The 27,753-nt window shown below is 42.7% G+C and overlaps 1 protein-coding gene across 1 annotated transcript; it reads left to right on the top strand.

The window, feature by feature from the left end:
- Nucleotides 1-668: 668 nt before the first annotated feature.
- Nucleotides 669-27,198, top strand: LOC121195641 (lipoxygenase homology domain-containing protein 1-like). The gene is made up of 41 exons (XM_041059240.1): nucleotides 669-1,401; nucleotides 4,635-4,749; nucleotides 6,573-6,653; nucleotides 7,449-7,633; nucleotides 8,404-8,502; nucleotides 8,644-8,792; nucleotides 8,885-9,008; nucleotides 9,134-9,384; nucleotides 9,462-9,597; nucleotides 9,795-9,955; nucleotides 10,056-10,142; nucleotides 10,486-10,621; nucleotides 10,744-10,898; nucleotides 10,997-11,157; nucleotides 13,664-13,740; nucleotides 13,855-14,051; nucleotides 14,167-14,359; nucleotides 14,494-14,654; nucleotides 14,743-15,076; nucleotides 15,242-15,393; nucleotides 15,837-15,970; nucleotides 16,285-16,436; nucleotides 16,823-16,927; nucleotides 17,007-17,135; nucleotides 17,239-17,406; nucleotides 17,528-17,709; nucleotides 17,872-17,988; nucleotides 18,484-18,646; nucleotides 18,949-19,103; nucleotides 19,260-19,469; nucleotides 19,617-19,740; nucleotides 19,870-20,078; nucleotides 20,208-20,393; nucleotides 20,904-21,031; nucleotides 21,136-21,253; nucleotides 22,904-23,081; nucleotides 24,862-25,047; nucleotides 25,302-25,472; nucleotides 26,013-26,151; nucleotides 26,457-26,612; nucleotides 26,718-27,198. Exons 1-41 carry the CDS (start codon nucleotides 669-671, stop codon nucleotides 27,196-27,198), a joined length of 7,278 nt encoding a protein of 2,425 aa, XP_040915174.1.
- The last annotated feature ends 555 nt before the right edge of the window (nucleotides 27,199-27,753 follow it).

Here is a 27,753-nt window from a genome sequence, read left to right as displayed (position 1 = left end):
CAGGTTTTGTTTATCATTCAAGTGAGTTTTAGAGGTAGATAGGCATTTTTTAAAACTTTGGGCAGAGGCAGGCAAGTTGTTGTTTTTTCTGTTTCCAGTCTTTATGCTAATCTAGTCTTACCACCTGCTCTTTCCCAGCACTTGTAATTGTGATTTATACACATTGCCACGCGCTGTAACAGAAGAGATGTTATTGTAAGGGAGAGTTTGTGCGTGTGTTCATGTGTATGTGTGTGTCGGTCTGTCTGTTTATCTGTCTGTGTACGTGTGACTGCAGGTAAAAGCGAGACGCCCCCGGCCCGTAAAGCGATCCTGACACCATGAATAATGGAGAGTGCGGTGGCAGAGAGGATAAGTTCTCTGTGCAAGGCTCCTTTTTCACAGGGCTTTCTCCCATGGGTCACGTGAGTGCTGAGGTAACAGTAATTTTTCATGAGTACTGTGTGTTGTATGGCCATATACTGCCCAGGTAGAAGACGTCCAGGCAGCCATTGCTCCCTGTGCATGTCCTGAGTTGGTATACCTACAGCCACACACACCCAGGCTGTTCTGAACCCCACAATCCCCGAACCTCCCTGCAGCCAAGGGTCAAATGAATTGTCTTACACCATTAGAAACTCAAGGCAGCACTTACGAAACTAAAGGCCAGGGAAGTGGATGAATAAAAGATGCCGTCGAAACAGAAAAAATCCACAGCTTCAGAAGAAACCGAAGAGGTTGATGACGAAGTGGAGGAAACGGAGCCAAAGTTAAAGGAGAGGAGCAACGGTGTGACCCGTGGGGACACCACAAAAGGAGAGAAGAGTCGGAAGAAACACAAGAACGCAGAGAACTCTGAGAGTCAGGAGGCCCCAGAGAAAGAGAAGAAGAAAAAAGAAGGTGATAAAGTAAAAGAGAAAAAGAAGAAAAAGAAACCAGATGGTTATTCTGAAGCTGGTGCTGTGATTGAAAATGAAACTGAGGAGGATGAGAAGAACAATAATGACCCCACCACTAAATCCAAAAAGGAGAAATCAGAGAAGCTTAAAGAGGAAGTGACTGAGGTAGTGAAGGAGGAAAAGAAGAAAAAGAAGAAGAAGTCCTCAACAGAAAATCCAGAGGGAGAGGAGGAGATGGGCTCCAAGGATAAAAAGTCCAAAGATGGCAAGAAGAAGAAGAAATCTCACAACGATGATGATGAGGAGCTCTTGATTGAGGAGCAGGAAGAGGAGGAGGACTCAAAGAAAAAGAAAAAGAAGAAGGCAAAGAAGGGATCTGCAGACAGTGATGAAGATAAAAAGAAAAAGGGGAAGAAATCCAAAAATAAACAGGTGGACTATGCTGCAATCTACCAGAATGAGCTGCTAAACTACCACACAGACTCTTCTGATGGATATGAGGATGAGTACTACAAAAAGAAAGGTAAGGATTTGACATTGTAGCGACAACTGAGAAACCTCACATGCTGCCCTTTAGGTAAGTCTCTGTTATCTGACATATAGTATGTATGGACCTGCTGGAGTGCACCAACTCATCGCAACTCAACGCTTGACTACAGATTTCCCTCAGTTCTCCTCAGCTCTGAGCAGGGGCACCCTGGGGAATCCCTCCGTGATTGTTCTTGGGTGAAAGCTCAGTTATGTTCCACACGAATGGAGCCAAACAGAGGCTCGGGGGCAGACAGGTGCTGGGTGCCATCCCAGTCACAGGGGCTGGGAGCAGTGCCGTGGCCAGAGGCGGGGCTGGGAGCCAGAGGAGTTTTCTTAAAGCAGATCAGAGGCTCTGAAATAGGGGGGAACCATGGCAGGTGAATTCTAAATTATAGGTTTAAAATGACTTTAATGCAAACTTAGTTCTGTGCGGCTCTGAGCCAGACTAGGTTTGAATAAGCATTAGAAAAATCTCACAGCATCAGTCAACTTGCTACCTTTCCTTGACCCTGGAAAAAAGCCAGTAAGTGGACCTTTGAGTTAAGATTATTCTGTTGCACCGCCCTTCCCCTGGTAAAGAACTGCCCACACAGGACTGAGGATGCAAACTCTCATCTTCGGTATCGAAATTATTTCTTGTGAAGCGTAAATGGCAAAACAAATTGGTAATATAAAAATGGAGACGGGCCTGCCACGAAAAAGCATTTGGAAAGTGCAGCACTTACTTGCATTCGAAGGTGTTTTGAACAAGGAAATTATACATAAACATATAAAAAGGTGTGGACTTAAAAGCTTTTCATGTCATTTTCCTCATCATGTTGACAAAGAGCGCGCTGAAAAGGTGACACATGAATGCACTTCCTGGCATTTTCACTGCTAAATAATTGCTGCCATAAAGTAACCGATTAAAGCTAATGTAGTTTTAGGTCTCGATCATTGTGCAGACTGTGTAAGGAGCAGAGTTTAGCATCATCTGGGGTGATACCTGCATGTGTCCACGTCTTTGTTGCCTTACTGGCTCACTTAGGTCTCTGACACTCTGGGGAGTTTATCAAGGCTCGGTTTTACCAGGCCACTGTCTATCTGATTTTATCAGGTGTCTCTCTTTCTCTTTTAATCTGGTTTTAATGGCCCTGCTCACTGTTAATTAGGTATCCATGTCCCTTTCTTATCGACTTTGGTCAAATTGCTCTTTACCAGGCGTCTGCCTCTCCTTTCCTCCTCTCTGGGATGTTTTTAGGTTATCTGTTTGTCCTCTGTGTCTGTGCTTAGCTTTCTTGGGTATTTGTCTTTCATTGACTTCTACTCTACTCACTATTCTTTTATATTATTTTGAGTGAATCTGCAGTTATTTTAACAAATATTCTCTTCAGTCCACTATGAGTTTTTTTTTTAACATTCACCCAGAACAATGGTTACCTTACAGAGAGCCAAGTGACCAGTGCTTGCCAACATTCTGCTGCTACACAGACTGGACTTTTGTTTGTCTCCGAAGTTCATCGGTAGAGTTTTGACCTCAAGCCCCATACCTTTAAGTCCACGTAATAGTCATAGTTACATAATCACAAGAGACAGGAGTTTACATTTACACTACAGTAATGCAGCAGGACTATAGAATTACCACTGTATAAGCCAGGCTATGGAGTCACAGGCAACAGCTATACGCTTCCTAATCTCCTGATGAAGATTTAATGTTGTCACTGTTACTCAAACAAAGGCAGTTGCACAGGTGTGACTTTTAAAATCCGCTCCAAAATAAATAAATAGAATAGAATAGAATTATAGAAAACTAGGAAAAATAGTGGCAATACATGATCACGACCATGGGTCTACAGCCATACTTGTGGTGCTGTGACGCTGCACAGACGCACTATGGCTAGGGCTAGGCGGCTACATCCAGAGGCCTCCAGCGGTTAACAGGGGCTGCAGTGTCCGTGTTTGTTTGCCAATGTTCGGATAGGTTTTTATGACAAAATATGGCATGTTGTAGTGTAGACTGTACTAACCGACCGTCGAAGGAGTCTGTGTTGCAGTTTTTTCGGTAAGTAAATTTCTCACTATTTTACCTGGGTGTTTGCGCTGATTAGCGTGTGTTAGCATATTTTGCCGCTAGCTTATGACTTGATTGCCGATTTGTGGTCGCTGCTGATACAGATAGAGGACCGGAGCAGCTAATGTTAGGAACGCTGTTGCGGTGTGTTCCGTGCTCTCGGAGTCCGTTTATTGCGGGAATACTAGGCTACAATTTTATTTCGTCTCAATTTTCTGTTTAAAAAGTCCGACATTGCATGGACAGAGCAGCTCCGTCAATAAGCGGCTGCTGTTGTTTGTGTGTTGCTGTAACTGTAAGTGGATAGTGAATGGAGACAGTGGTGAAAGCCGGTAAATATTAAATATTGCTCCGAGCTAAGTGGGCGGGTTCTCGGCCGGCTGACCGCAGCTGACCCGTAGAGTAACGGCCTCTCCGCCAAATATGGAAAGTACACTCCCACTAAAGTCTAAGATGGCGCAGCTCAAATACCCATGGTTTGGTCACAAAACCGACTCCCCGAAACCAATGGGCGATGTCACGGGTGTACGTCAACGTCTGGACCAAAGTAAACGCCTTAAATGACACAAACTGAGGTGGATTTTACAGACTGCAGAGTTTTCATCCTGTTAACCTCCCCATCAGCTCGGTGGCTTGGTCAGACAAGAGACACACATTTTGTGAAACGTGAGAGAGGCTTGGCTGCCGTATCACACCAGACATGGATTCACTGCAGATTTGCTGCATTGAATTCCCTGGCAACCTCGCATGGAGGGAAACAAAATGCTCCCTAATGTTTATAGATTATTGGACACTGTGTGAGGCTGTGACTTTGACTTTGTCCTTTTCTTCAAGTTTTTACTCTTCAAATTAGTCCCAGTTAGACAGCATAGAATTTATTTAATTTATGCACTACAGTAATCTCACAAAATGGACCACACTGCATAAATCAGAGGTGTCCAAACTACTACTAACCTGCAGCTTTTTGTTCCAACCAATGAAGAGCACACAGTTTGACCAATCAACTGTGTGAAGACTGAGATCAGTTGATTAAATGAGTCAAGTCTGGTGTGCTGCTGCTTGGTTGGAACAAAAAACTGCAGCCACACGGCCCTTTGTGGAACAGTTTGGACAACCCTGGCATAAATTTTAATCTTCCCTTGTCTTTCTAATCTATGTTTTCCGCTCTCTTTCAGTGTATGAGGTGGTCACCGTCACTGGTGATGTAAAGGGAGCCGGGACTGATGCTAATGTGTTCGTTACCCTTTTTGGAGACTTTGGTGTCACGCCCAAGGTTCACCTGGCAAGCAAGTGAGTTTGTAGGGATTTGTGTTGTTATCACTGAATTATAGTATACTTTGATACATACGTGGTCTTAAAGGCTGTAAACTAGGCCTCAGTGACTCACTCTGCTCTGATTTGTTTGCTCTCGTTGTATCAGGCTTCATGTGTAACACTGTAACCCTGAGTCTGTTTGAGTCCATTCTGTTTACATTTGACACTTTTTCAATGTCAGCCATTAACTTTTAATATTTTCTATTCCTCTCTGATCCTTCAGCACAGAAAAGAGGTATTTTCTAATCAGTCTGCTAAAGGATGGTTATGATTCTGTCCTTGTGTTTGGTTGTATTGTGCATATAACACTGTATGAGAGAGCATTCCTGCTCAACAGAGCCCATTAAGACAAAATCACTTTGCACACCAGGAATCTCTTTGACCTCTGTTTCAAAACTGTATCAACTTGAAACCTACAAATAGTTTGCTGTGAGAGAAGCAGAGCATCTTTATAACAAAACATTTGGTTGTGGTGCAGGAATCTCTCCCCTATACAGTCACATAAAATGTCGGACACAGAATATCTGGAGTAAGGAGGAACTATGTGACATGGCCGGTCTTCTTTTCCATTCAGAGGCAAATGAAAGAAGACCACGATGTCATTTCTGTGGATGATCAAATGACTCTCAGGGGATCTTATCAGTAGCAGGCTCCCTTTATCTTTGCACACATTGATTGACAGATAGGGTTACTTGTGGAGCGTATAGGATATACCAACTTATTGTAAGCCACACGGGACCATGTTACCCACACCTTGTGGCGTTCTCATTCATCCACCTCGGACAGCACCAGCATGGCATGTATACAGTATCTCCATGCTGTGCAACTGTGTTGCTCAGCTAATGAAATACTTAACATGGATGTTGATGAGGTCACTTAATAAACACATTGTGTAGTAAGGAGTTTCACCTTACTCCGATATATATTAGGTCCTGCCTGTATTGTGTTTTACGATTACGATCAATTAAAGCTTTACAACATGATACAGGTAAGGGAGGGTTGCTATGTCTTCAGGCATATTTGCCCAATTGAACAATCAAAGCAGATTAAAAAGTTCTCTCTTTGGAAATTCAGTGTGATTGTAAGTTATTCAAATTGCATGAATTCCAAAGTTTGCATTGGGTTTGTTCTTTTTTTTTATTATTATCAATGTCTCCCCATTATTCTCCTACAGGTGATGTTACACGGAAATGAGGGATAAGAGCATGTATTCATGTGTGGTGGACAGTATTTCATTCTTGGCAGTGTTTTACATATACATATATGACACCATGCACCTTAATTACTGTATGCAAGACTTGGCATTGTGCATGGGTTGATTATTACAGGAAGAGAACAGATGGAGATGAGGGTCAGAGACAAAGGCAGGTATTCTCTGTTAATGGAAAAGAGGGTATCTGATTCACTGTGTTTGGCAGAGGGGGTCTGCTGTGTGCATAGGCCCAGTTCGTCTCTGCAAGGGGTAGAAGTACGTGAGGAAGAGGAGGAGGGAGCGTTGAAGTGGCCGGAGCCTGGGGGAGGTTCAGATTATACCACTGCCATTAGACCACCAGGGTACCTTAAGCTGGATCAGTCAGGAGATGTAGTTTACTGTTCCAGAGTTCAGTTCAGTTGTTTGTCTGGTCTGTATCTTTTTACCCCCAGTATTTTCTCCCAATTAGAGTCTCTCTCTCTCTCTCTTACACACACACACACACACACATACACACACACACATGCACACACACATGCACAGACTCGTTCTCTCAGTTAACCTGTCTCAGAAATTCTGACATTTTCCATGTTTCCTCAATTTACAGAAGCAGAACTGCATTTGAGAAGAATAAGACTGATGTTTTCCGTATCAAAACACAAAATGTGGGGCCTCTGAAGAAACTGAGGTAAAGTCAAGTCCACATACACATGCAGCCATTTGGTGTTTGCATGGCTGATGGCAGTTAAGATGGCTGTTAAGCCTGTGCCATGGCAGATGAAACCCTGAATGCACAGCCACAGGCCACTGACAACATCACAGTTTATGCTTCAAAGTTAAGTATACCTCACACAGGATAACAGCAGCTTACTGACAGGATCACACAGAAACATTTTTCACTTATTTTTCCAGCTGTACTGCTGGCCATCAAAGGATTTCGTCCAGTGACAGAGGGTTAAGCCCCATCTGTTGCTGGGAGTTAATGTCTTAGGGGAGGCTGAGTTACATCACAGCCACCAGACATGGACAGTGAAACGAAGTAGCAGGACACTTAAAAGTGAAAGACTGCAAAAAGTAGAGATGCTGCACTATGGCTCAGATAATTAAGAACTATGGAAGTATCACCAGCAAGTCATACAATTTTTCTCTCAACTTACAAGTAATAGTTTGAAGAAACAAACAGCAACAACAATGAAGCAACCCTGAGTCTAGGTCCACTTACACAAAAATAACAAACTTGAATACAGTAGTTTTCAGCTACTGTTTTCAAGGATGAATTTTGTCACTTTTTATTTCAACATGGATGAGAAGTTCAAAAAGTGCTATGGATTAAGTCCCTAAGTCCCTATTTTTTTTGGATTTACCACTTAAGAAATACAAACACACTAAAAAACAAAAACACTGCTGCATCTGATGTGACAAGCTCACTTATGATTATCTGCAGGGTGAATGCATGTCACACCATGACTGTTGATTTCCCCAGGATCGAGCACGACAACACAGGGATGAACGCCAGCTGGTTCTTGGACAGGGTGGTGGTGACCGACATGAACCGGCCCCATCTGCGCTTCTATTTCCCCTGCAACAACTGGCTGAGTCGGGAGGAGGGTGACAACCTGTTTGTCAGGGACCTGCTGGGCAGCCTGAACCCCATGGATGTCCCAAAAGGTAGGTCACTCTGGGACAAGCACATAAAACAAAAACACAAAGGTTCAGAAAGGTTAAAACAAAAACAATAAATGATTCATATTCCAAATACCACAGCAGAAACCACTGGATTTAAAAGTATCACCACAAAAACAAAAAACCTCAAAAAACCCTCTAGTTTTAAGATCTCAATTCTAATTTGACACCAATGTTATAAAGCTGATTAAAGATGTTCTGTTCAGTTATTTTGTACCATAGATTGTCTGATAATTAAATAAGAAATTGAGACAAGTAGAAAGAGACAGTTTGAAATATAGTCACCAGAAATGAACAGGAAAAAAAAGCATTTTTTGGTAATTTAACAGTGTCTATCATGTGTCTGGCTGGTTGTACACAAAGGTCCCTGACAGTCAACAGATCTTCCTACTGTTTCAGGTTGTAATTGAATTTCATCAGAGTGTAATCCTCAGGTAAACCAGCCCATGTGTCCTCTGTTGCAATGTGATCTAACGTCTCAGAACCTGCAGTCAATCAAGCAGAGCATCGTGAAACCGAGGCTCAGATAAACACGGAGGACACTGTGCTGCTAGGGAGTGGTTAGAAGAATATGGATGAAACAAACACACACAGCGTTATGAATATTTAACCTGGAATCCATCTCAGTGTGGATTAGCAAGGAACCCGCCTAATGACAAAAGAAGAGTCCAACTAATTATGTTTATGTAGTGCTACTAATTGCATATATTAAAACTGTATTCTTGATTTCCTGTTTAATATTCCATGTTTTGCAGTGAATAAATACATAGTGAGTGTGTTCACTGCTGACATGAAGGGAAGTGGAACTGATGCTGATGTCTTCCTAAATATCTTTGGAGAGAATGGTGACACAGGTAGGCCTTATCTCACAAATAATCCACAGGTGACTTTTATTTACCATCAACTGTTAAATTAAACCATTGCTTAGCCATGAAAAATCCTGTTGTCTATTCATTGTTGATGACCTTATGATGTTTGATTGTGTATTATGAAAGGAGAGAGACGCCTGGACAGCGACAAAGACAACTTTGAACGGGGATCAGAGGACAAGTTCACGATAGAGGCTCCAAACCTGGGAAGGCTGAGGAAAATCACCATCGGCCACAACAACAGGGGTTCATCAGCTGGATGGTTTCTAGATAAGGCATGTGCAACCTGCACATGCATACAAAATCTGCACACATGTGCACACATACATTCAAAACACTCATGACAGTGCATAACGTTTCTCTACAGGTGGTAATCGATGACATGGGAAATAAAGAAGTGTATGAGTTCCCAGTTAATCGCTGGTTCGCCATGGATGAAGATGATGGCAAAATACAGAGAGATGTGTTGGTTGGATCAGTGCAACCAATGGGTAAGAACAACACAAGTCACTTTCTCAGTATGTTCAGTATACAGATATATACAATAATTGTCTCATGTTTTTTCAATGCAGTGATAATTTGCCAGTTTTTTGTGTATTTTCCTGCATCTACTTAGGAATCATATACAATGTACAAGTGATGACTGGAAATGTGAGGGGTGCAGGGACCAACTCAAAGATCCATATGGTGATGCACGGCTCCAAGGGCTCAAAAAACAGTGGCAAAGTCTTCCTGGAGGGCGGGGCTTTCGAGCGTGGACTCATCGACATTTTCAATGTGGAGATTTGTGAACTGATTAGCCCGCTCAGCAGGGTCACCATTGGGCACGACAATGGGGCTGTTGGTGCTGGGTGGTACTGTGAAAAGGTACTTCACATGTCTTACTGGTTATAGATTGACTCCCAAAGTGTCATTCACCTACCAAGCACCCATTTCCCTTCCAGGTGGTAATATATTGCCCGTTCACGGGCATTGAGCAGACATTTCCGTGCGGGATGTGGCTGGACGAGGACGAGGGGGACGGACTGATTGAGAGGGAGCTGTATGAAATGGTCTCTCTTAGGCAGAAAAAACAGAAGAGTGGGTGTCTTCATTCTCCTCACAGATCTCTATTTTGAGAAAGAAAAGCAAATCGCACATGTTCTATGCACAGAAAAAGGATTCAAGTCATAGATTTATATCAGATTTTGAAAAAAGCTGTTCTTGCAATTAAGAGAGTTTTGCTATTCTTAAAAATTAGAGTGGCCTTCTTTAGTATCAGATCTAATCTTTTCCAGAGTACCCATGGTCCCTGTGGATTTGGACCTCAGATGTGAAGGGGGCAGGGACAGATGCCCAGGTATTTCTGCAGATCTATGGAGAGAGGGGCAAGTCTGATGAGATCAAACTGGAAAACAACTCAGACAGCTTTGAGCAGGGCCAACTTGATAAATTCATGGTAAACCCTGACTCATCTGCTGAGCACATTACACTTCTTTTGTACTGTGAAGCTTTCCAAGACATGTTTTTTTGATGTTTGTTTTTTTTAATGGCCATAGGTTGAAATGCCAGACATAGGAAGATTGCAGAAATTGCGCATCTGGCACGAGAAGAGACATCCATTTGCTGGCTGGCATTTAGCAAAGGTGAGACCCATTGCTCTGTCTGCCTGAAGTGTCAGTGTAAGCTGTTAAGTCTATTGACCAATGTCACTGCTAAGCGCTGAGTTAGACACAGAATTAGAGTTTACTTTGCACCTGAAAAGAGAGTATGTGCAAATTAGGCTGTAATGGAAATCGTTTCACGGACAAATGTTCAGACAGTTAAAACATGTTATTGATTTTTTTTAAAAATTGTCTTGGACAGTATATGTTAGTGTCACTGCTGCAGTAGCAGCATTAATCACTATGAAAGGTATAGTATTAATCAGTATGAAAGGTAGACGAAGAAGACATATCTGATGACATTCGAGGCTGTGACGTTCTGCAGGTCACTTTGCTCAAGACCCTGTCAATGGAGAAGTATTCTTTTGAATGTGGCCGCTGGCTGGACATCAATGAAGATGACAATGAGATTGTCAGAGAGCTTCCAGCCACAGGAGCACTCATTGATGATCCTCTGCCCTGTAAGAGAAACATTAAGGACATACACACACACACAAATGTGCTTGGGTGATCCTAAATGAGATCTGAGTGAATGTAGGTGCTTTATGTAATATAATGCCAGTCTTCTCTTGTTTTTCTTCAGTGATAAAGTATCGCGTCACCATCTGCACTGGCAACGTCAGCGGCAGTGGCACCGATGCCAGTGTCTTCCTCAATATTATCGGTGACCTGGGTGACACGGGGGAGCGGCTCATGATTATGAGCAAAAACAATGTCAACAAATTCGAAAAGGGCAATGTGAATGCATTATTGATTTAAGATAAACACAGAAAAACAAATAATCCCACAAATACAGAAATACACTTTAATCTTTAATATGTTTTGTCTTCCCTCAGCATGATGAGTTCCTCATTGAGTCCGTGTCCTTGGGCCAGGTGCGCAGGGTGCGTGTAGGTCATGACGGCCGTGGAGGAGGCTGTGGTTGGTTCCTTGATAAGGTGATGGTCAGAGAGGAGGGCCAGCCGGAGACTATGGCCATTGAGTTCCCCTGTTTCAGGCAAGGCAACAACACTTTGTGCATGACTTTAAGAAATGGTTTAATAACAACTAGCTGTTTCCCCCGTTTCCAGTGTTTATGCTTAGCTAGGCTAACTGCTGGCTGGCTACAGCTACATAATTAGCAGACATAAGAGTAATACTGTTGTACGCTTCCGCGACCTACAAGTGTTAATAAGTAGCGCTTAGCTCGATGATAACGTAATATGGAGAATCCCATTGACGGGCTAGCGCATTAGCATCGATCGCGCTATTAAATCACACACCAACAATATATTACTCACAGACCTTATACTTACCTCAAGTTGCCTTTTGAGACATACATTCCATGTTTGTTCAGTAATTCCTGATTTATGCTGAAGTCATGTTACTCTTGTTTTGGCTGTTGATTGTTTTGTTGGAAGTCCTGTTATTTGTGTTTCTGTTCCTGGTTTGGATCTGCATTTCCTGTTTTATTTTGTAGCCCTGGTTTTTGTGTATTAGCTCTTAATTAACTTCCTGCCTTTGTCTTGTTTCCCGCCTTTGTTGATTGTCTGGCTCGCCCTTATACGATTCACCTGTTGTCTGGCTCGCCCTTATATGATTCACCTGTTGTCTACCCTGTGAAAAAATGCTTATGTTTTGTGTAGTTTACCGTTGCTCAAATCGTTCCAATAATAGAGAAAAAGAAAAAAAGCTATCATAGGGTACCAAAAGTAGTCACCCATAAAGGTGAAAAATATAAAAAACTTACAGAACAACGCCGTTAAAGGTTGGCTCTTAAACCTACGTCTGCGGTCGGGAGGAGCAGTCTGCTAATGCCCGTGTCTGCAGTGACCACTCCGTCAAAGGTATGTTAGCTAGCTAACTTGGTTTTTGTGGCTGTGTTTATATCATTAGGTTGTGGCTTAATGCTCATTTACATAGTAATAATTATTAAGTTGCCGGTAGTCTAATATGGACTTCATTGGGACTTTTTAGGCTGCCCTAGCGTTTTAGGGGACGTTGACTCAGTAGTCCAAATGCTATTTCGCTGTCATGTCATACATTAGTATTTCTTTGTAATTGACAAATAAACCCCCTTGTATCCCTGTAAGATGTGTTTGTTGACATTATAGCCGCTATTGCTAGCTGCTAGCTATACATAACCAGTATAAGAATAAACACTCCATGTGAAATCGCTCTGCTTACGTGCGTCAGGTCATGTGAAACCCACCTATTGCCGATTTATGGTCGCTGCTGATAGAGATAGAGGACCGGAGCGGCTAATGTTAGGAACGCTGTTGCGGTGTGTTCTGTGCTCTCCGAGTCCGTTTATTGCGGGAATACTGGGCTACAATTTTATTTCGTCTCGTTTTTCTGTTTGCTGTTTTTTGCTGCTGTTGTTTGTGTTGCTGTAACTGTAAGTGCATAGTGGATGGAGGCAGCGGTGAAAGCCGGTAAATATTAATTATTTCTCCGAGCTAAGTGGGCGGGTTCGCGGCCAGCTAACCGCGGCTGACGCGTAGAGTAACCGCCTCTCCGCCAAAAATGGAAAGTACACTCCCACTAAAATCCAAGATGGCGCAGCTCAAGCGCCCGAAACCAATGGGTGACATCACGGGTGTCACGTCCATGTCTTATACAGTCTATGGTTACTTCCCTGCTCCTGGTACTTCCGTAGATCTACCCCTGTGACTGCCCCACAAGGAGTTTTTGAAGTTTGCTCACCGGCTAAAAGACTGTGCAACCAGTGATGTTTTGTTAGGAAAGAAAATCATCTTCTTTAAGTTTGCCTGCTGGTGTCAGCATTTGGGTCCTCTCCCCTTGTGTTCCCGGCTTGGCAGTAGTAGTCATACTTATGTTCTCAACAAGAAAGGGAATAAGTTTTTGTTTTTGTTTTTTTCCCCAAAAGGTGTTTAACAATTGCTTCCCATCCTTCTTGAGTCTGAAACACACCAAAACACCAACCAGATGGACAAAATTGTCCAAACAGCTCTAGAAGCCTCGTAAGTGCTGTAAATTGGCCACGCTTACGTTCCCTAGTTCTCCAGTGGCGTGTGCTTAAGTAGTTAGGCAGCTGATGGATGAGTTTGCCGTGACAAATAGGCACTAAATGCATGTGGCCAGCCAGCCGTCTCCTGTAGTAACTGGAGCCAAACCGCAAAGCTGAGGTGCAGTGTTACCTCTGGAAAGAGGCTCTTCCTGTTTGTCTGTTCTGTTCAAAGGGGAAAGTTAGAGATCTTACAATTCAAAAACAATGCAGAACAGGCAGATACTTTTTGTTTTATGTTCTGTTGTACGTTTTTTTTTCACACTGATTACATTCATTTTGACTTTAATAGTGATCTGATTGCCTCACAAGGAGCAATAATATTCTAATTGCCACTAAAATGTTTAGTGATTCAGTTTCAATCTGAAACTGTTCTGGTAGAATAAAAGTTCTGAATAATAAATAACAGCTGTTTACTAGGTGGGTGGCCTTGTTCTCGTCCTGTTTTTACTGCTACAGGATTAAATTTGTCTGTTTCCTTTGTGTTTTCGTTTAGGTGGTTGGACCGTAATGAGGATGATGGACAGATTGTCCGTGAGTTAGTTCCAGCAGGAGATGGCCTGCGTCTCTTTAGTGAGTACAGAAAGATCAAGAGCAAGAACACATAGGTTAAGCAACTAAAGGACAGCATATATTTTTAATGCTTCCATAAATTGCATCAGTGTCCTGAATTTCCCTCACCGCCAGATGTCAGCTACCACATAGCAATCAAGACTGGCAATGTGAATGGGGCCAGCTCCGACTCCAGAGTGTTTGTCAAGCTGTACGGGGAGAAGGGTGACACTAACAGGATGATACTGGCAGTCTCTGACAATGACCTCAGGAACTACTTTGAGACAGGACGCACTGACATCTTCACCATTGAAACCTTTGACATAGGAAAGGCAAGTTCTTTAGACATGCATGCACTTAACAGAGAATGGAGTTTATGGTTCAGACATTAATTTGTGTTTCCTAATTCTGTTCTATTCCATTGGTTCATGTCTTCTGTACTTACAGATCAACCGTCTCCTGATTGGTCACACCAACGAGGGCCTGCGGGCCGGGTGGTTTCTGGACAGTGTGCAGATCTCTGTGCCAGTTCACGGGATGCAGTACATGTTCCCGAGTCACCGCTGGCTCTGCAAAGATGAGGCTGATGGGAAAGTGGAGGTTGAGATCTATCCCAGTGAGGTCCTGGAGATCGAGCAAAGTAAATAATTTAAAAAGCATTGTACAATCAGAATTGATCATTTTAAACACAGCACACACAAACGCAAGTGTTTTGTTTTTCTCTACATAGTTTTCAATCTTGTATATAATACTGTGATGCCCTCTCATTAACAGTGATCAACTATGAAGTAACAGTGGTTACAGGGGACGTGCGTGCAGGTGGCACCAATGCCAATGTCTTCTGTCAGATTTATGGAGATGAAGGAAAAACTGAAGTCCTTGCTCTCAAGAGTCGCTCCAACAATTTTGAACGTGGCACTACTGAAATCTTCAAGGTCTGTAATGCGCTTGTGCCATGTTAAGTCAACATCTGTTGGAGGTTTAAATTCCTGGTCTGACCGCTGTTTCACACCTACCTCACAGATCGAGGCTCATGATGTCGGCAAGATCTACAAGATACGTATCTACCATGACGGGAAGGGCATCGGAGACGGCTGGTTCCTGGAGACGGTGGACATCAAGCGGCTGACAATGGCTATGGTGCAGGTTGAGGTGAAGAAGGAGGACACCAAGAAAGACAAGAAGAAGGACAAGAAAAAGAAGAAGAAGGAAGAGGAGGAAGAGGTGGAGATAGTTGAGGAGCTGAGGGAAGTAGTGGAGACATTTACTTTCCCTTGTAACCGCTGGCTGGCCAGGGATGAGGAGGATGGGGAGATTGTGGTTGAGCTGCTGACTGAGGACAATGAAGACCTGGAGGGTAAGTAGAGCATCAATGTAATGCATTGACACACTGTTATTAGTTTCCCCTGGACACGTATTATTGATTTAACTGTGGTGTTTTGACATTAATGCTGCAAATGTTGTCGTGTGCAATGTTAAAATGTCACTGGTGATTTACACGCTCACTCTATTTCCCTCTCAGTGAACTCTTATGAGGTTCATGTGTTCACTGGGTCTATGTGGGGGGCGGGGACTGATGCCAATGTTTACATCAACATCTGCGGAGAGACTGGAGACACAGGGGAGCGACGGCTTAGGAAGTCCAACAATCTGAACAAATTTGAGAGAAACAAGGTGAGATTTGTTTCTGTTGGTGCTGAATGTCCTACCCTTGAATATAAAGCTACAGTGAGGAGACAGTTAAAATCTTCCTACCAGCTCTTTAGTAATTCTCTAATGAACTCACTAACATATTGTGTTATGTTCTTCTCTTCAAAACTCTAAAAACATTTATAAAAAGTGTGATGTTGCCTCCAGTTCTCCACAGAGGCTTCGTTATCCCACTCTTCATAATGTTATACAGATGCATTTATTTAATCTACTGTGTTTTACACAGAATTGTTACCATTGATTCTGTTGTCCTGGCTAAGAGTCTTTAAACAAATGTTGGAGCTCAGGAGCCCCGCAGGTTAATTAAAGATCAAATAAATAAATAATGAGGTTCTCATGGACTGCTAACCTAAGACCTGTGACATTTCTTGACCCTCTGTCACCGGTTTGTTGCACGGGTGACCCAGGAGGACATTTTTAACATCACAGCGGTCGACCTGGGGATCCTGAAGAAGCTGAGAATCCGACATGACAACAGCCAGGCCAGCGCTGGCTGGTTTTTGGACAGGGTAGAGATTGTAGACAACAAAGATGACACCACGTAAGTCATAATGATTTTAGAGAGAGAGCAGTGATCCAGCAGCACTTTAGTATAGATGCAACACCACACCTTCACACAAATCCCTGGCATGAATTAACCAATTAATTAATTAAAAAAATATTTAATATTTTATTTCATTGATAAATTATTTACACTTTGCTGAGTCACTAGAGAAAAAGTCAGTGCCACAGGTTCCATAAAGGATGGTCATTTTCTTAAAGTACTTTTGGACACTTAACAGTCCTAAGTAGGGAGCCTGGTTATGGTACTGTATACTGTCCACTGCACAAAATATATTCTGTATTCTGTTTTAGGTACTTTTTTCCTTGCAAACGCTGGCTGGCCGTTGATGAGGATGATGGACAGCTTGCCAGGGAGCTGGTTCCTGTGGACGAGGCCTTTATGAAGAAGGGGGATGATGATGATGAGGAAGACTCTGAAGCCACACTCGGTCTGGAACAGAAAGGTGAGAGCAACATCATGGCATACTCATCTGCCCAGAAATTTGATCAAACATTCTCTTAGGTGAGTTTAGCGTGTGTACAGATGAAGTGAAGATGCCTCTGCTCAGAGCATATTGTACACCACTCTATACTGCACACTTGTGGTCAAACTGCAGAAAAGCAAGTTGACAGAGTTCAAGTATCTTATGATGCCATGGGAATATTACTTGTGTTGTAATGTTTGTGGCTGCAGGAGTCGATACTTTACAAACCATTTTTAAGAAATCCCATGTATAAATTTATTTGCTGACTTAATGACTCTGAAAATGGAATCATCTCTGGACAAGGGTAATAATTACTACAGCAGATTGCTCAATAACTAATTCATTCTGATTTCTTCTCATGACAGCCATGTCAACAACATACACTGTACGGATCAAAACTGGTGACAAGAAATACGCAGGAACAGATGCTAATGTCTTTATGATGCTGTACGGCACCAAGGATGACACAGGTAAGACTTCATACGATCATCCTGCATTATACCTGTGTACTTAAATAACTGAAATACTGTATAATGTGTTCATCCACAGGAATCATTAACCTGAAGGCATCAAAGACCCATAAGAATAAGTTTGAACGGGGTATGATTGATGAGTTCATAGTGGAAGCTGTGGACATCGGACCGCTGAAAAAGCTGCGTATTGGACACGACAACTGTGGTACAGTAGGACAGACTCCCTGCCTGTGCAGTGAATATTCAACACGGAATGATTCACAATACTGGGACAAACAGGAATATACTAACTTGTGTCACTGTTTAAGGAGGAGGATCAGCAGGTTGGTTCCTTGACTATGTGGAGATTGACGCCCCATCTCTAGGACAGAAACTGCGCTTCCCCTGTGGTCGTTGGTTGGATAAAGGCGAGGATGACGGGGCCATTGTCAGGGACCTTTTTCCCAATCCTCTTCAGACGGAGTTTTACACACCCTGTAAATCCTAGTGTTCTTTAGCACACATTCATATGTTAAAGATATTGTCATTTGATGCGCATAATTGGTTATTTTATTTATATATATATAATTTTTATATACATTTTTTTTTATTTTGTAGTTGTTCCTTATGAGATTAAATCCTTCACGAGTGATGTGTTTGGAGCTGGCACAGACGCAGATGTTTTCATCGTTCTGTATGGGCGAGATGCTGTGTGCACACAGCAGAAGTCTCTCTGTGTCAACAAGAGGGAGAGGAGGATGTACTTTGAGAGAGGTGCTGAGGACATGTTTATTGTTGAGGTAAAATAACAGTGTATTGTCATCAATAAGTAGAACAGGTGCAGGCATCAAGTTGTAGAGACCAGGGCAGTGAAGAACAGCAGAGTCATTTTTGTACTTAATATAGTTAATTCAGTCCTGAATACTTTGTTAGGTCAGTAATGTTTTCTGGTTTTTGTGCAGCTTGAAGATGTGGGGGATGTAATTGAGAAGATCCGTATCGGCCATGACAACCGAGGGGTTAACCCAGGGTGGCATCTGGACAGGGTGGAGATCAGACGTCTGCTCAGGAAGGGAAAGGTAAAGTCCATGGAGGACAGACACAGCGATGAAGGAGGTATTTCACTGGACTAAAAGTCACAATACTGGAAAGTAAAAATACTCTATTACAGGTAAAAGTCTTTTCACTTTAGTTTAAGTATATAAATATGGTAGGTCAAGGTGTTGATACCTTTAACTACTCCAGGGCCTGATCACTAATATTGATCACAGTACTTGCACCTTAATGCTTAATAAACATCTCAAATAACTGTTGTTTAGGAATTAGGTTTGTCTTTGTAAGTATCTTACTACTTACTACTATTTTTGGTCAGTAGGTGGAGATCTTCTCCTCACAGACAGATGGGGGTAATCCAGCACCATGATTCCATTTTTGATTTCAGATACTAACCCGAGGCTCAGACAAAGACGTGACACTGAGTTCACTGATTTTTCCCCTGAGCCACAAACAACATGCAAATGAAATCATAGTTGTGTTTGAGCCCCGTCTTCCTCTCTCTCTCTCTGTCACTGTAGGGTTCAGAGACTGTCATCTTCCCATGTGAGCGCTGGCTCGCCAAGTCTGAGGATGATGGAGAAACAGTGAGAGAGCTGGTGCCCTCTGACATTATTACTGAGAAACTTTCACGAGATGGAAGCCTGAAAGTCAATGAAGTCGAGGTGGAAGACGCGCTGGAGAGTATGTTAATATGTGCAGACACACAATACATTCAGCTGCATTTATTACACACTGTCATGCATAAATATTTGCAAGGTTTGTCTCACAGTCTGTCCTGCCTTTTCTGCACCTTTCTGAGCATTAGTTTGGAAAACTAGAGACGATCTTCCCTTCAGGTTCTTTCTGTACCAGAATGAGTTTCTATTATGACAGTGGCATCAAACAGTGATGAAAAATAGCTTTCTTTTCAGTCTATTTTCTGCCAATTGCCTTGCACCGATCCCCCCCGTATTCTTTTCTGTGATCTTCGTCTCCCACTGCAGTTCACACATACAAAGTGTCGGTGACGACAGGTGATGTGAATGGAGCTGGCACCGACGCCAATGTCTTTCTCACGATTTACGGGGACCTGGGTGACACTGGGGAGAGGAAACTCAGCAAGTCGGAGACGAACAGCAACAAGTTTGAACGAGGATATGTAAGAAAGCTCATATTTTGTGGCTAATTTCCCGCTATGCATATTTACTCTATTATTTTGTAAAGTCCATTGAAGTGAGGATTGACAAACAATCATGACACAGTGAACAAATTTATCAGAAGCACAGCAAACACATCACACATTTTGTCTCCCCAGGTGGATAAGTTTACTATAGAGGCAATCGACCTCGGACAGGTTTTCAAAATAAAAATCCGCCATGATAACAGTATGATGAGCGCTGACTGGTACTTGGACCAGGTCGAGGTGGTTGACGTGGATACGGAGGAGGTCTTCCTCTTCTTATGTGAACGCTGGCTCTCTAGGAAAAGGGAGGACCGACTCATTGAGAGAGTCTTCTATGTCAAGGTAACATGAAAGACTGTGTGTTGGAGGTTCCTTACAATCATATGTGGAAAAGGGGAAGAGGTTATTAAAAACAAAGTGTAGATTTTAGTATGTATGTTTATATATGTTTGTGCAATTGTTTTTATCAGTGTGTTGTGTTCTCTTAAGGGTTATGAAGGAGTGAGAGACAGTAAAAAGAAGAACTCAGCCCTCACAGTGAAGAGTGTTGACAGTAACATGAACAAAAAGAATAAGAAGAAGAAGGAGGAGGAGGAGGAAATTGAGCTCCCAAGTAAGAAAAATCCAGAATCTTCCTGATTCATCTTCTGCTCTGTGAATGTTTATTAATATTCCAACACAGACATTTTTACATAATCTCATGCTCTTGTGAATGAATAAGTGCTGTGTCCTCCCTTTGCAGTCATACCATACCACATCGCCATCTGTACTGGACTGGAGAGGGATGCGAGCACCACGAGCAGGGCTTATGTGATCATTATCGGGGCCAATCACACCCAGACAGAGAGGTTGTGGCTGGACCTGCCAGATGGGAGGAAGGGCTTTGAGGCCGGCTCTCTGGAGAGCTTTGAGTCCCACGGTTCAGATGTGGGGGAGATCAAAAAGGTCGAGGTGAGGTGGGGGGTGGGGGGCACTTTTAGAATTTCAGTGAAGATTGTGCACTCTCACACACACACACACAAATGTGCAGAAAAATACACCCACGTTGCTTGAAGTGATTGTTTCTCTCCTTCCCTGCAGCTCGGCCATGATGGCGCCACTCCTGAGAGCTGCTGGCTGGTTGATGAGCTGGCTGTTGCTGTGCCAACCAAAGGGGTCAAATATATCTTTGCTTGCAAGTGCTGGCTGGCCAAAGATCGAGGAGATGGGTTGACCACTAGAGTATTCAATGTGCTGGATGCAGAAGCCATTTCCATTTCCCAGAAGGTATGTAAATGTGACAAAATTGAGGTAACCACAGCCACATGACAGAGAACATGCATCACAGATCGATTTACTGCAACCGACCAGTGATAGTAACTCAGTTTGTATCAAACTGTCACTAATGAAACCACTGGAACAATTTACATAAAAGAAAATGGTGTGTTTAAATTCAAATTCCATCTGATGGATGACTGAGTGGGCGTAATGGCTACAGGCCTTGAGCCCAGGGGCCAAGAGGTCAGGTGGCCCCTGGTTCAGAGCTTCTGTCTGGAGTGGCTGTTAATTTTTCTTTTTGGAAAGTCAATCAAATACAACTACAAAGAGACGAAACAATAAAAAATGTGTTGTCTCTTTCATTCTAGAGGTCTTGCTCCTACGATTACTTTATACCATTGGCTATGATTCTATGGATGTTTAGGGTGTTATAAAAACCCTTGTCCCCTGATGTTTTAAAGGTAATTGTGTTGGTGGGGGTGTGTGGAAAATAAAGTGATATAAGTATTTTCCTGTCAGATTATTTATGAGGTGACGGTCGTCACGGGAGACGTGCAGAATGCAGGAACAGACACCCAGATCTTCATGTCTGTGTTTGGGGCCAATGGCAGCACAGAGGAGATGCTGCTGCAGAAGAATGAGGACAGGTAACAAAAAATGGACATCATCATCATAAACCATATCAAATAAAGACAACATTTTATTATACTGTGGATTATAAACTCTGTGTTGTTTATGTGCTGGATAACAGGTTTGAGCGTGGTCAGGAGGACACTTTCAACATGGAGATTGATGACATTGCCCCACTGAAGAAGATGAGGATTCGTATTGATGGCTCCGGCAGTCGACCTGACTGGTTTCTGGATCAGGTCAGCTCACCTTAACCAAACTACTACAGAGATGGACAGACATATGTATTCAGGAGATGTTGACATGCTAAAAATGGTTAAGGATTACAGCAAAAGGAAAGATTTAAGCAGGTTTAACTCACCAGAATCAGCTGAAGATGCACTCTGCACAGGCTTCCTTTATTTTTTGTCAAGGGCTAATTGGTTATAGGAATAGGAAGAAAGTGCTGATCTCATCCATAAAACATGGAACCAGGAGCATAAAAAGCAGAACAGTAATTGCTGGCTTCATCCAAAATCAATAGTACAAAGCAGTCATGGGTTTTGTGTTTTTATTCTGGCGCTGTATGCTTTAGGTCACAGGATCATTCAATCTATTATATCACACAGACAGACTCACACATCTATCCATGCCTGCAGGAGAATGGTCAATGATTCACCCACGCACAAAGACACAGACACACACAAACGCAGCAGGACCCAGAGATCCTGGAGTGAGCATATTGACCCATTTTATTTACCATGCTGTTGTTGCTGGCATCATGGACACACACACACTGACACAGAGATACAGTAAACAGGCTTAGTAATGAGCACTGTGTGTCTACCTTCAGTAGAGAGAGAACATTTAATTTTATGGTAGCTTTTAGCGTGAACCGCTGTGTGTTGGTGCAGATATCACAGATTTCTAATGTGTAGTCCTGCAATATAATCGACTGCATTAATATACATGGTTTCCCCAAAATGGTTCAGTACTTTTTCTCTTCATCTGACCCTGTGAGGATAGGATCACTGCTCACCTCCAAATTCAGTCTGACGTCTCAGGCCAACCGCTTTGATGAAACGGAACACATTTCCTATGCAAATGTCTTCCATGGTAAAGGCACCATGCCTGCAGAGCAGCAGAGCAGTCGGGAACAATACCGAGCCCTGTCCGTCCGTGCCTGGGACTCAGCGACTGCAAACATCTCCTTGACTTGACCCTGCACAGAGCCTTGTGTGTTTGGCATCACAAGCAGATGTGCTGTCTTTATGGATTTCTGGCTCTGTGTATTGAAATGGACACAACAGTGCACCGGGCGAACTGCCAGCATACTAATCTGCCCAAATAAATATGCAGAGTCGGGAGCTAATACAAGTGTGGCTGCTTGAACCCAGTCTCTGTTTATAATATTAACTAACGAAATGCTTCCCAGGACAAGTGATCAGGCATCTTGGGAGAAGCAAGGGTTTGTGTACATATCAGTAACACATTAGTGTCCATAATGTGACTTTATTATGTGTGGCACAACACTTTTAATACACTCAGAGGAGAGTGACAGTGATCTGGCACCAACACCTTGGTCCAGGCTGAAGTATCTCAACAATTATGTCAATAATATGAGGGAAAACTAGTGGCATCAGTCTCAGCTGTACAGCTGTGTGTAGAGCTAATTATCAAATGTTAGCATGCTAACACTAAACCTGCTCAAGGTCAGCATGCTGGCACTGTAATTGTTAGCATGCTGATGTTTGCATTATAGCATAAGTACAGCTTCACATAGCAGCTGGTGCGGCTGTAAACAAGTGTTCATTTATACACCTTTGATCACCAAAATCAGTGACAGGACTCTGAGTGATATTAATAACAAGTGTAATATTGTATTTAAAAAGCAGACTCCGTTTGTTCAGGTGATCGTGCGTAACCTGACCACAGAGGTGGTGTCTGTGTTCACCTATGAGGAGTGGCTGTCCAAGACACGTGGACCCAAGAGGACCATGATCTGCGAGATGGCGGCTGTGGTGGACGAAGAGGTGATGGTGGAGCTCACCACCTACATCATCCAGGTCAGGACCAGTGATGCTGCAGGTAAGTCCTCAACATGTGCAGGCTGCTGTCAGCTGGCTCATGAACCAGGAAGTGCCATTGAAAAACATCCATGTGTGTATACCCATGGTTCCCAACCTTTCTGGTTTGTGACACCTTCAAATGAGGCTTTGTTTTGCGACTCCTCAGGTTGCGTGAAGATGTGCAATTATTCAGTAACTAATAAGCAAAAAGTAAATAAAAAAATGAAAAAAAAAATTGTGCAGCAAAAAAATTCCTTGCAAATAATTGCATTAAAAGTCTATTTATTAGGAATACCAACATGATCCATGCATCTTTATCTCTGGGTCAGCGTAGGTCAGGTCCAGATACGCTCAGAGTGAACAGAGCAGCCCAGATATTCTCTTTCATCAGTAACATCCTCCAGCTCTTCCTGGGGGGGGGGGGTCCTGTTGGACTCAAAGGTCAGCTGAGACATATCATTTGTTAAGTGTGACCTGGTTCCAGCATTCCATCTTTTTTTTTTTTTTTTTTTTTTTTTTTTTTTTGGACCACTTTCAAAGGGGTGCACCTGAGGGTATCCTGCAGGTGCTCAAATGACTAAACTTCAAAGTGAATGGTGGCTTCATACGTGGCACCTCTTCGATTAGTGAACTACTCACCTATGTAACGCCAAATGAGGCCTACTTTGTAGAAGCTGTTTATGTCTATGATCTCATTCTTTCACTATGCGAATTAAAATTTTTTTTTTTATGTTATGTAGATCCTCGTTTGACCTGTTCTTGTGCAGAGGTTTGTGTTTTCCATGAGAAGCGAAAGTGGAATAATTTATGTTTTACTCCAGCGTGGTAATGGAAGAAATTCTCTTCAGAAACTCTCCACACGGCTTTGCTCCCTCTTTTCTTCATGCAGTATTTTCTGTAGCTCAGCGGTGCTGCTGATCAATACGATAGCGTGTTGAGAAGTCTGAGCCGACTTCAAAGAACTGCTCTCTGCCCTTGGCAGTTACTGGAAGCTAAGATGTAGCTCTGCACCACCACTCAGGCTCTGCGAGGAATAATGAGTCAGACTGATAGAGACGCACACTTACAGAAACGGGCATGCAGACAACATTACATAGGTGATGCTGTGCATATGGTAATTGACTCCTTTGGGATTTTTATGGGGTGATCTGTATGTGTAGCGTGAAGAGGCACTGGCTGCCAAATATGTACATGAATATATAGAGTGGTAAATGGAAAAAATAAAGTAACAGCATCTTAAAATGCAATTCTTAAAGTACCTGTAATGTTGCATAACCATTCTATTCCTCATTAAAGCTACAGGGTTGTAAATATTGTTTTTCTGTATTAGAGTACAGACTCCAGGACACTGAAAATATGTTGCAGCCTGAGTGGTATCTAACCCAGTGTAATGAAATAATCATGCACACCGGGATTATAGATGTGCTCTCTGAGTCAGAGAACACTGCTCTCTCTGCTCCTTGTTTTTTCTCTTTGCATCGTGTGGTTGGTTGTGAGCTGATCAGTTTCCTTGGGGCTTTGCAATTTCAGCATTAGCAATTCCCTGCAATAGTTGAGATTCGTTGCAGTTTAGAAAGATCTCCAACAATGTGCAAGCACTTTTAAATTTATGATCACCGCATTGAAACTGTTCAAAGAAGAGAGGTCCAGCACATTTTATGTTTCCATTTTCATGAATTTAATGCATTTCAGAAAAAAAAAAAAACAATTACAAATACTTATTATGAATTAACTGTCCAGTTACACATTTGGTGATGATTGTGTTAATGTGGATGGGCGACTCTCTCCTGTCTCCTCAGGAGCAGGCACTGATGCCAATGTGTGGATCATTATTTTTGGAGAGAGCGGAGACACGGGGACACTGGCGCTGAAAGAATGCAACAAGTCCAACAAGTTTGAGCGCAAGCAGGTGGACACGTTTCGCTTCTCAGACATCCTCAGCCTGGGAGAGCTCTCCAAAGTACGAGTGTGGCACGACAACACAGGTCAGATAAACAGTCACTCTGCATGCGCTTTGTAACTGCCATTTTGAAAAGTGCTTTATAAATGAATGTGTGAGGCACCAGAGCTTAATGTAGCTGCTGCCCAACACTAACAACTGCTGCATCACTGGTCTGACTCTGAGGAAACCTGAAGGAGCAACACAGCTTTTTCCTGATCGGCCTAAAAGGTTCCTGCATCACTCTTGGCCACATCTTTACTAACCGTCATTTTTGTTTCCTGTTCCCATTACACCCAGGTCCTGCTCCGGGATGGCATTTGGAGTACATTGATGTGAAAGATGAGATCATGGACAAAACATTTCGTTTCCCCTGTGACCGCTGGCTCTCCAAGAATGATGATGATGGACAGATAATGAGAGAACTGGCCTGTGCTAACAACGACTACTTAGACCTTAATGAGAAGACCAGTAAGGCTGGCACATACACCACATGTTAAAGCTGTAGTCCTTAGATTTCATTCCTGGTTGATTTGGAAACCCCCGTGGTTAGTGTGGTAATAGCAAGTGTGGTTTAATACTACAGGCCCCATAATTCTGCCTACAGAGCAAGTACTTTGTTAGGAATACAGAATAAGAGCAAATGGTGTATCTTTTTTACATTGCAGCCAAACAGTTGCATGTTGTTTTAAAGAAGCAGTAGCTGTAATGTAATACAGCTCTGGTTTGGTGTAAATAGAGTGAGCAGGAAACAAAAGAGGTGGACATCAATGAGACAGAGCTACACTGGATTACATGCTGCATTGTTTCCAGAAACTCTGCCACTAACAGTGAGGTAGATAAAGAGGTTGTAATTTTAATTAATATTCATTTAATGCAAATGATGCTGTGTATTTTTGTGCTATGGCATCCTGATGTATGCTGAACATTGTGTGTGGAAATGATGCCAGGTCTGTTTGACCACCGCAGGGACAATTTACTGTAACTGTCTCTGTGTTTTCTCTCCGAAAGAATATGAAATTTGTGTCACAACTGGAGACACGGATGAAGCTGAAACCAAAGAAAATGCCTGGATTGTACTTGAGGGGAAGAAGAACCGATCAAAAGAATTTGTAATGGAGAACTCCTCGAAGAAGAAGAGGTTCTTGCGGTAGGTACTTGCAGCGAGATTAAGTTAATGAGCTGCAACTTTCTTTTTTGCATAACAAAGCTCAAAGAAATGCACTTTCTCTCTCTCTAATTGTCCCTTTACACTTATTATGAAAATCCCTCTAGCACTGAGTACTTGAGCTCAAACCAATGCTGCAGTCTACTATCATGACATTACACTGTCCTGCTGAAAATTTATTCAGACACTGAACAAGTTGGCAGTGACATGAATTTAAAGCATGTGTGAGCCAATTTAAGAGAAAAGCTACTCATTTACTCGACATGCTTATGTCCCTCGGTTTTTAGGGGAAATGTTGACAGGTTTGAGTTTTCGTCCAAGACCCTGGGAGATATTGCTGGTATCTGCCTGGGCCACACACCCAAGGATGGAAAGAAAGTAAAGGGGGAGGTTTACTGGCATGTGGTGGAGGTTGTCGTCACTGAAAAGGAACTGGGAAACAAGTAAGACATCTGTGTATTCATTCTTTTTATTTTTGCTACCATACTGGTTTAGTTTGTTGTTATCAGACAGAATTTTTTCTTGTCTTTCTGTTTCCTCACCTTCAGGTACATCTTCAGTTGCAATGCCCTCATCCCTCTCTCTCCAAAGAGGGATGATTTCTTGACCTTTGAGTGCACAAAGACAGTTGAGAGCTTTGCCAGTAAAGCTCGAAGCCTGGTGCCTGTCAAGTACGAGATCATCGTCATCACAGGTGATGAGAAGGGGGCGGGTACAGATGCCAACGTTTTCATCACTATCTGTGGCTCCAATGGCGATTCAGGCCGCCGGCAGCTAAGGCAGAATTTTCGCAACCTTTTCGAGCGTGAGCAGACTGACCGTTTCCTGCTGGAAATGCTGGATATGGGAGAGCTGCAGAAAGTTAGGGTGGAGCATGACAACTCTGGTCTGAGCCCCGGCTGGCTGCTGGATCGTGTGGAGGTCACGAACACAGCTAATGGTGTTACCACGATCTTCCTATGTGGGAAGTGGTTGGACACTAAGAGGGCTGATGGGAAGATCAACAGGGTCCTTTACCCAAAATACTAAAAAATGTATTTCTCTCTTAGCAGGAAGATCTACATTCATGTTTAAAATGAATGACCAAAGAAATAATGAAAGGTTTATATCTCAGGAAATGAGGCAGTTTTTTTTAAATGATATTATGGTTAGATGTTTAATACCACCTGGTAATGTAGCTTGTAATGAAATACTGTGACAGTATTGTCTTTGGTCAGGAAACTGAATGTGCCATTCTTTTTAAATGTCATGTGTCAGGGATGGTTTGTTCAGCTGCTTTATTACAATGAAGGTTTTATAAAAGATAAACACTCTTTTGTAATACTCAGAACTCCAGTTTTCAACCCGTTTGACTCACTGATCTATACACATATCAAAACCAGCATAACAGTGTGAAATAGGTCACTTGTGTTGTGTTATGGAGCGTTTTACTGCCTTTCAGCTCATTGTTTTGGTTCAGTGTCACTCCTCTTATCAAACTGTTCCCAGTCACAGCAGGCAGCTGTTGTCAAAAAGCTCTGGTAAACCCCCTGTACACTATCCGACAAAGTTAGCGACTAACTGGAGGCTAAAAGCAGAGTGAAT

This window comes from Toxotes jaculatrix, chromosome 16, assembly GCF_017976425.1.
Source record: "Toxotes jaculatrix isolate fToxJac2 chromosome 16, fToxJac2.pri, whole genome shotgun sequence".
Lineage (NCBI taxonomy): Eukaryota > Metazoa > Chordata > Actinopteri > Toxotidae > Toxotes > Toxotes jaculatrix.
This window is presented reverse-complemented; position numbering and strand designations above follow the sequence as displayed.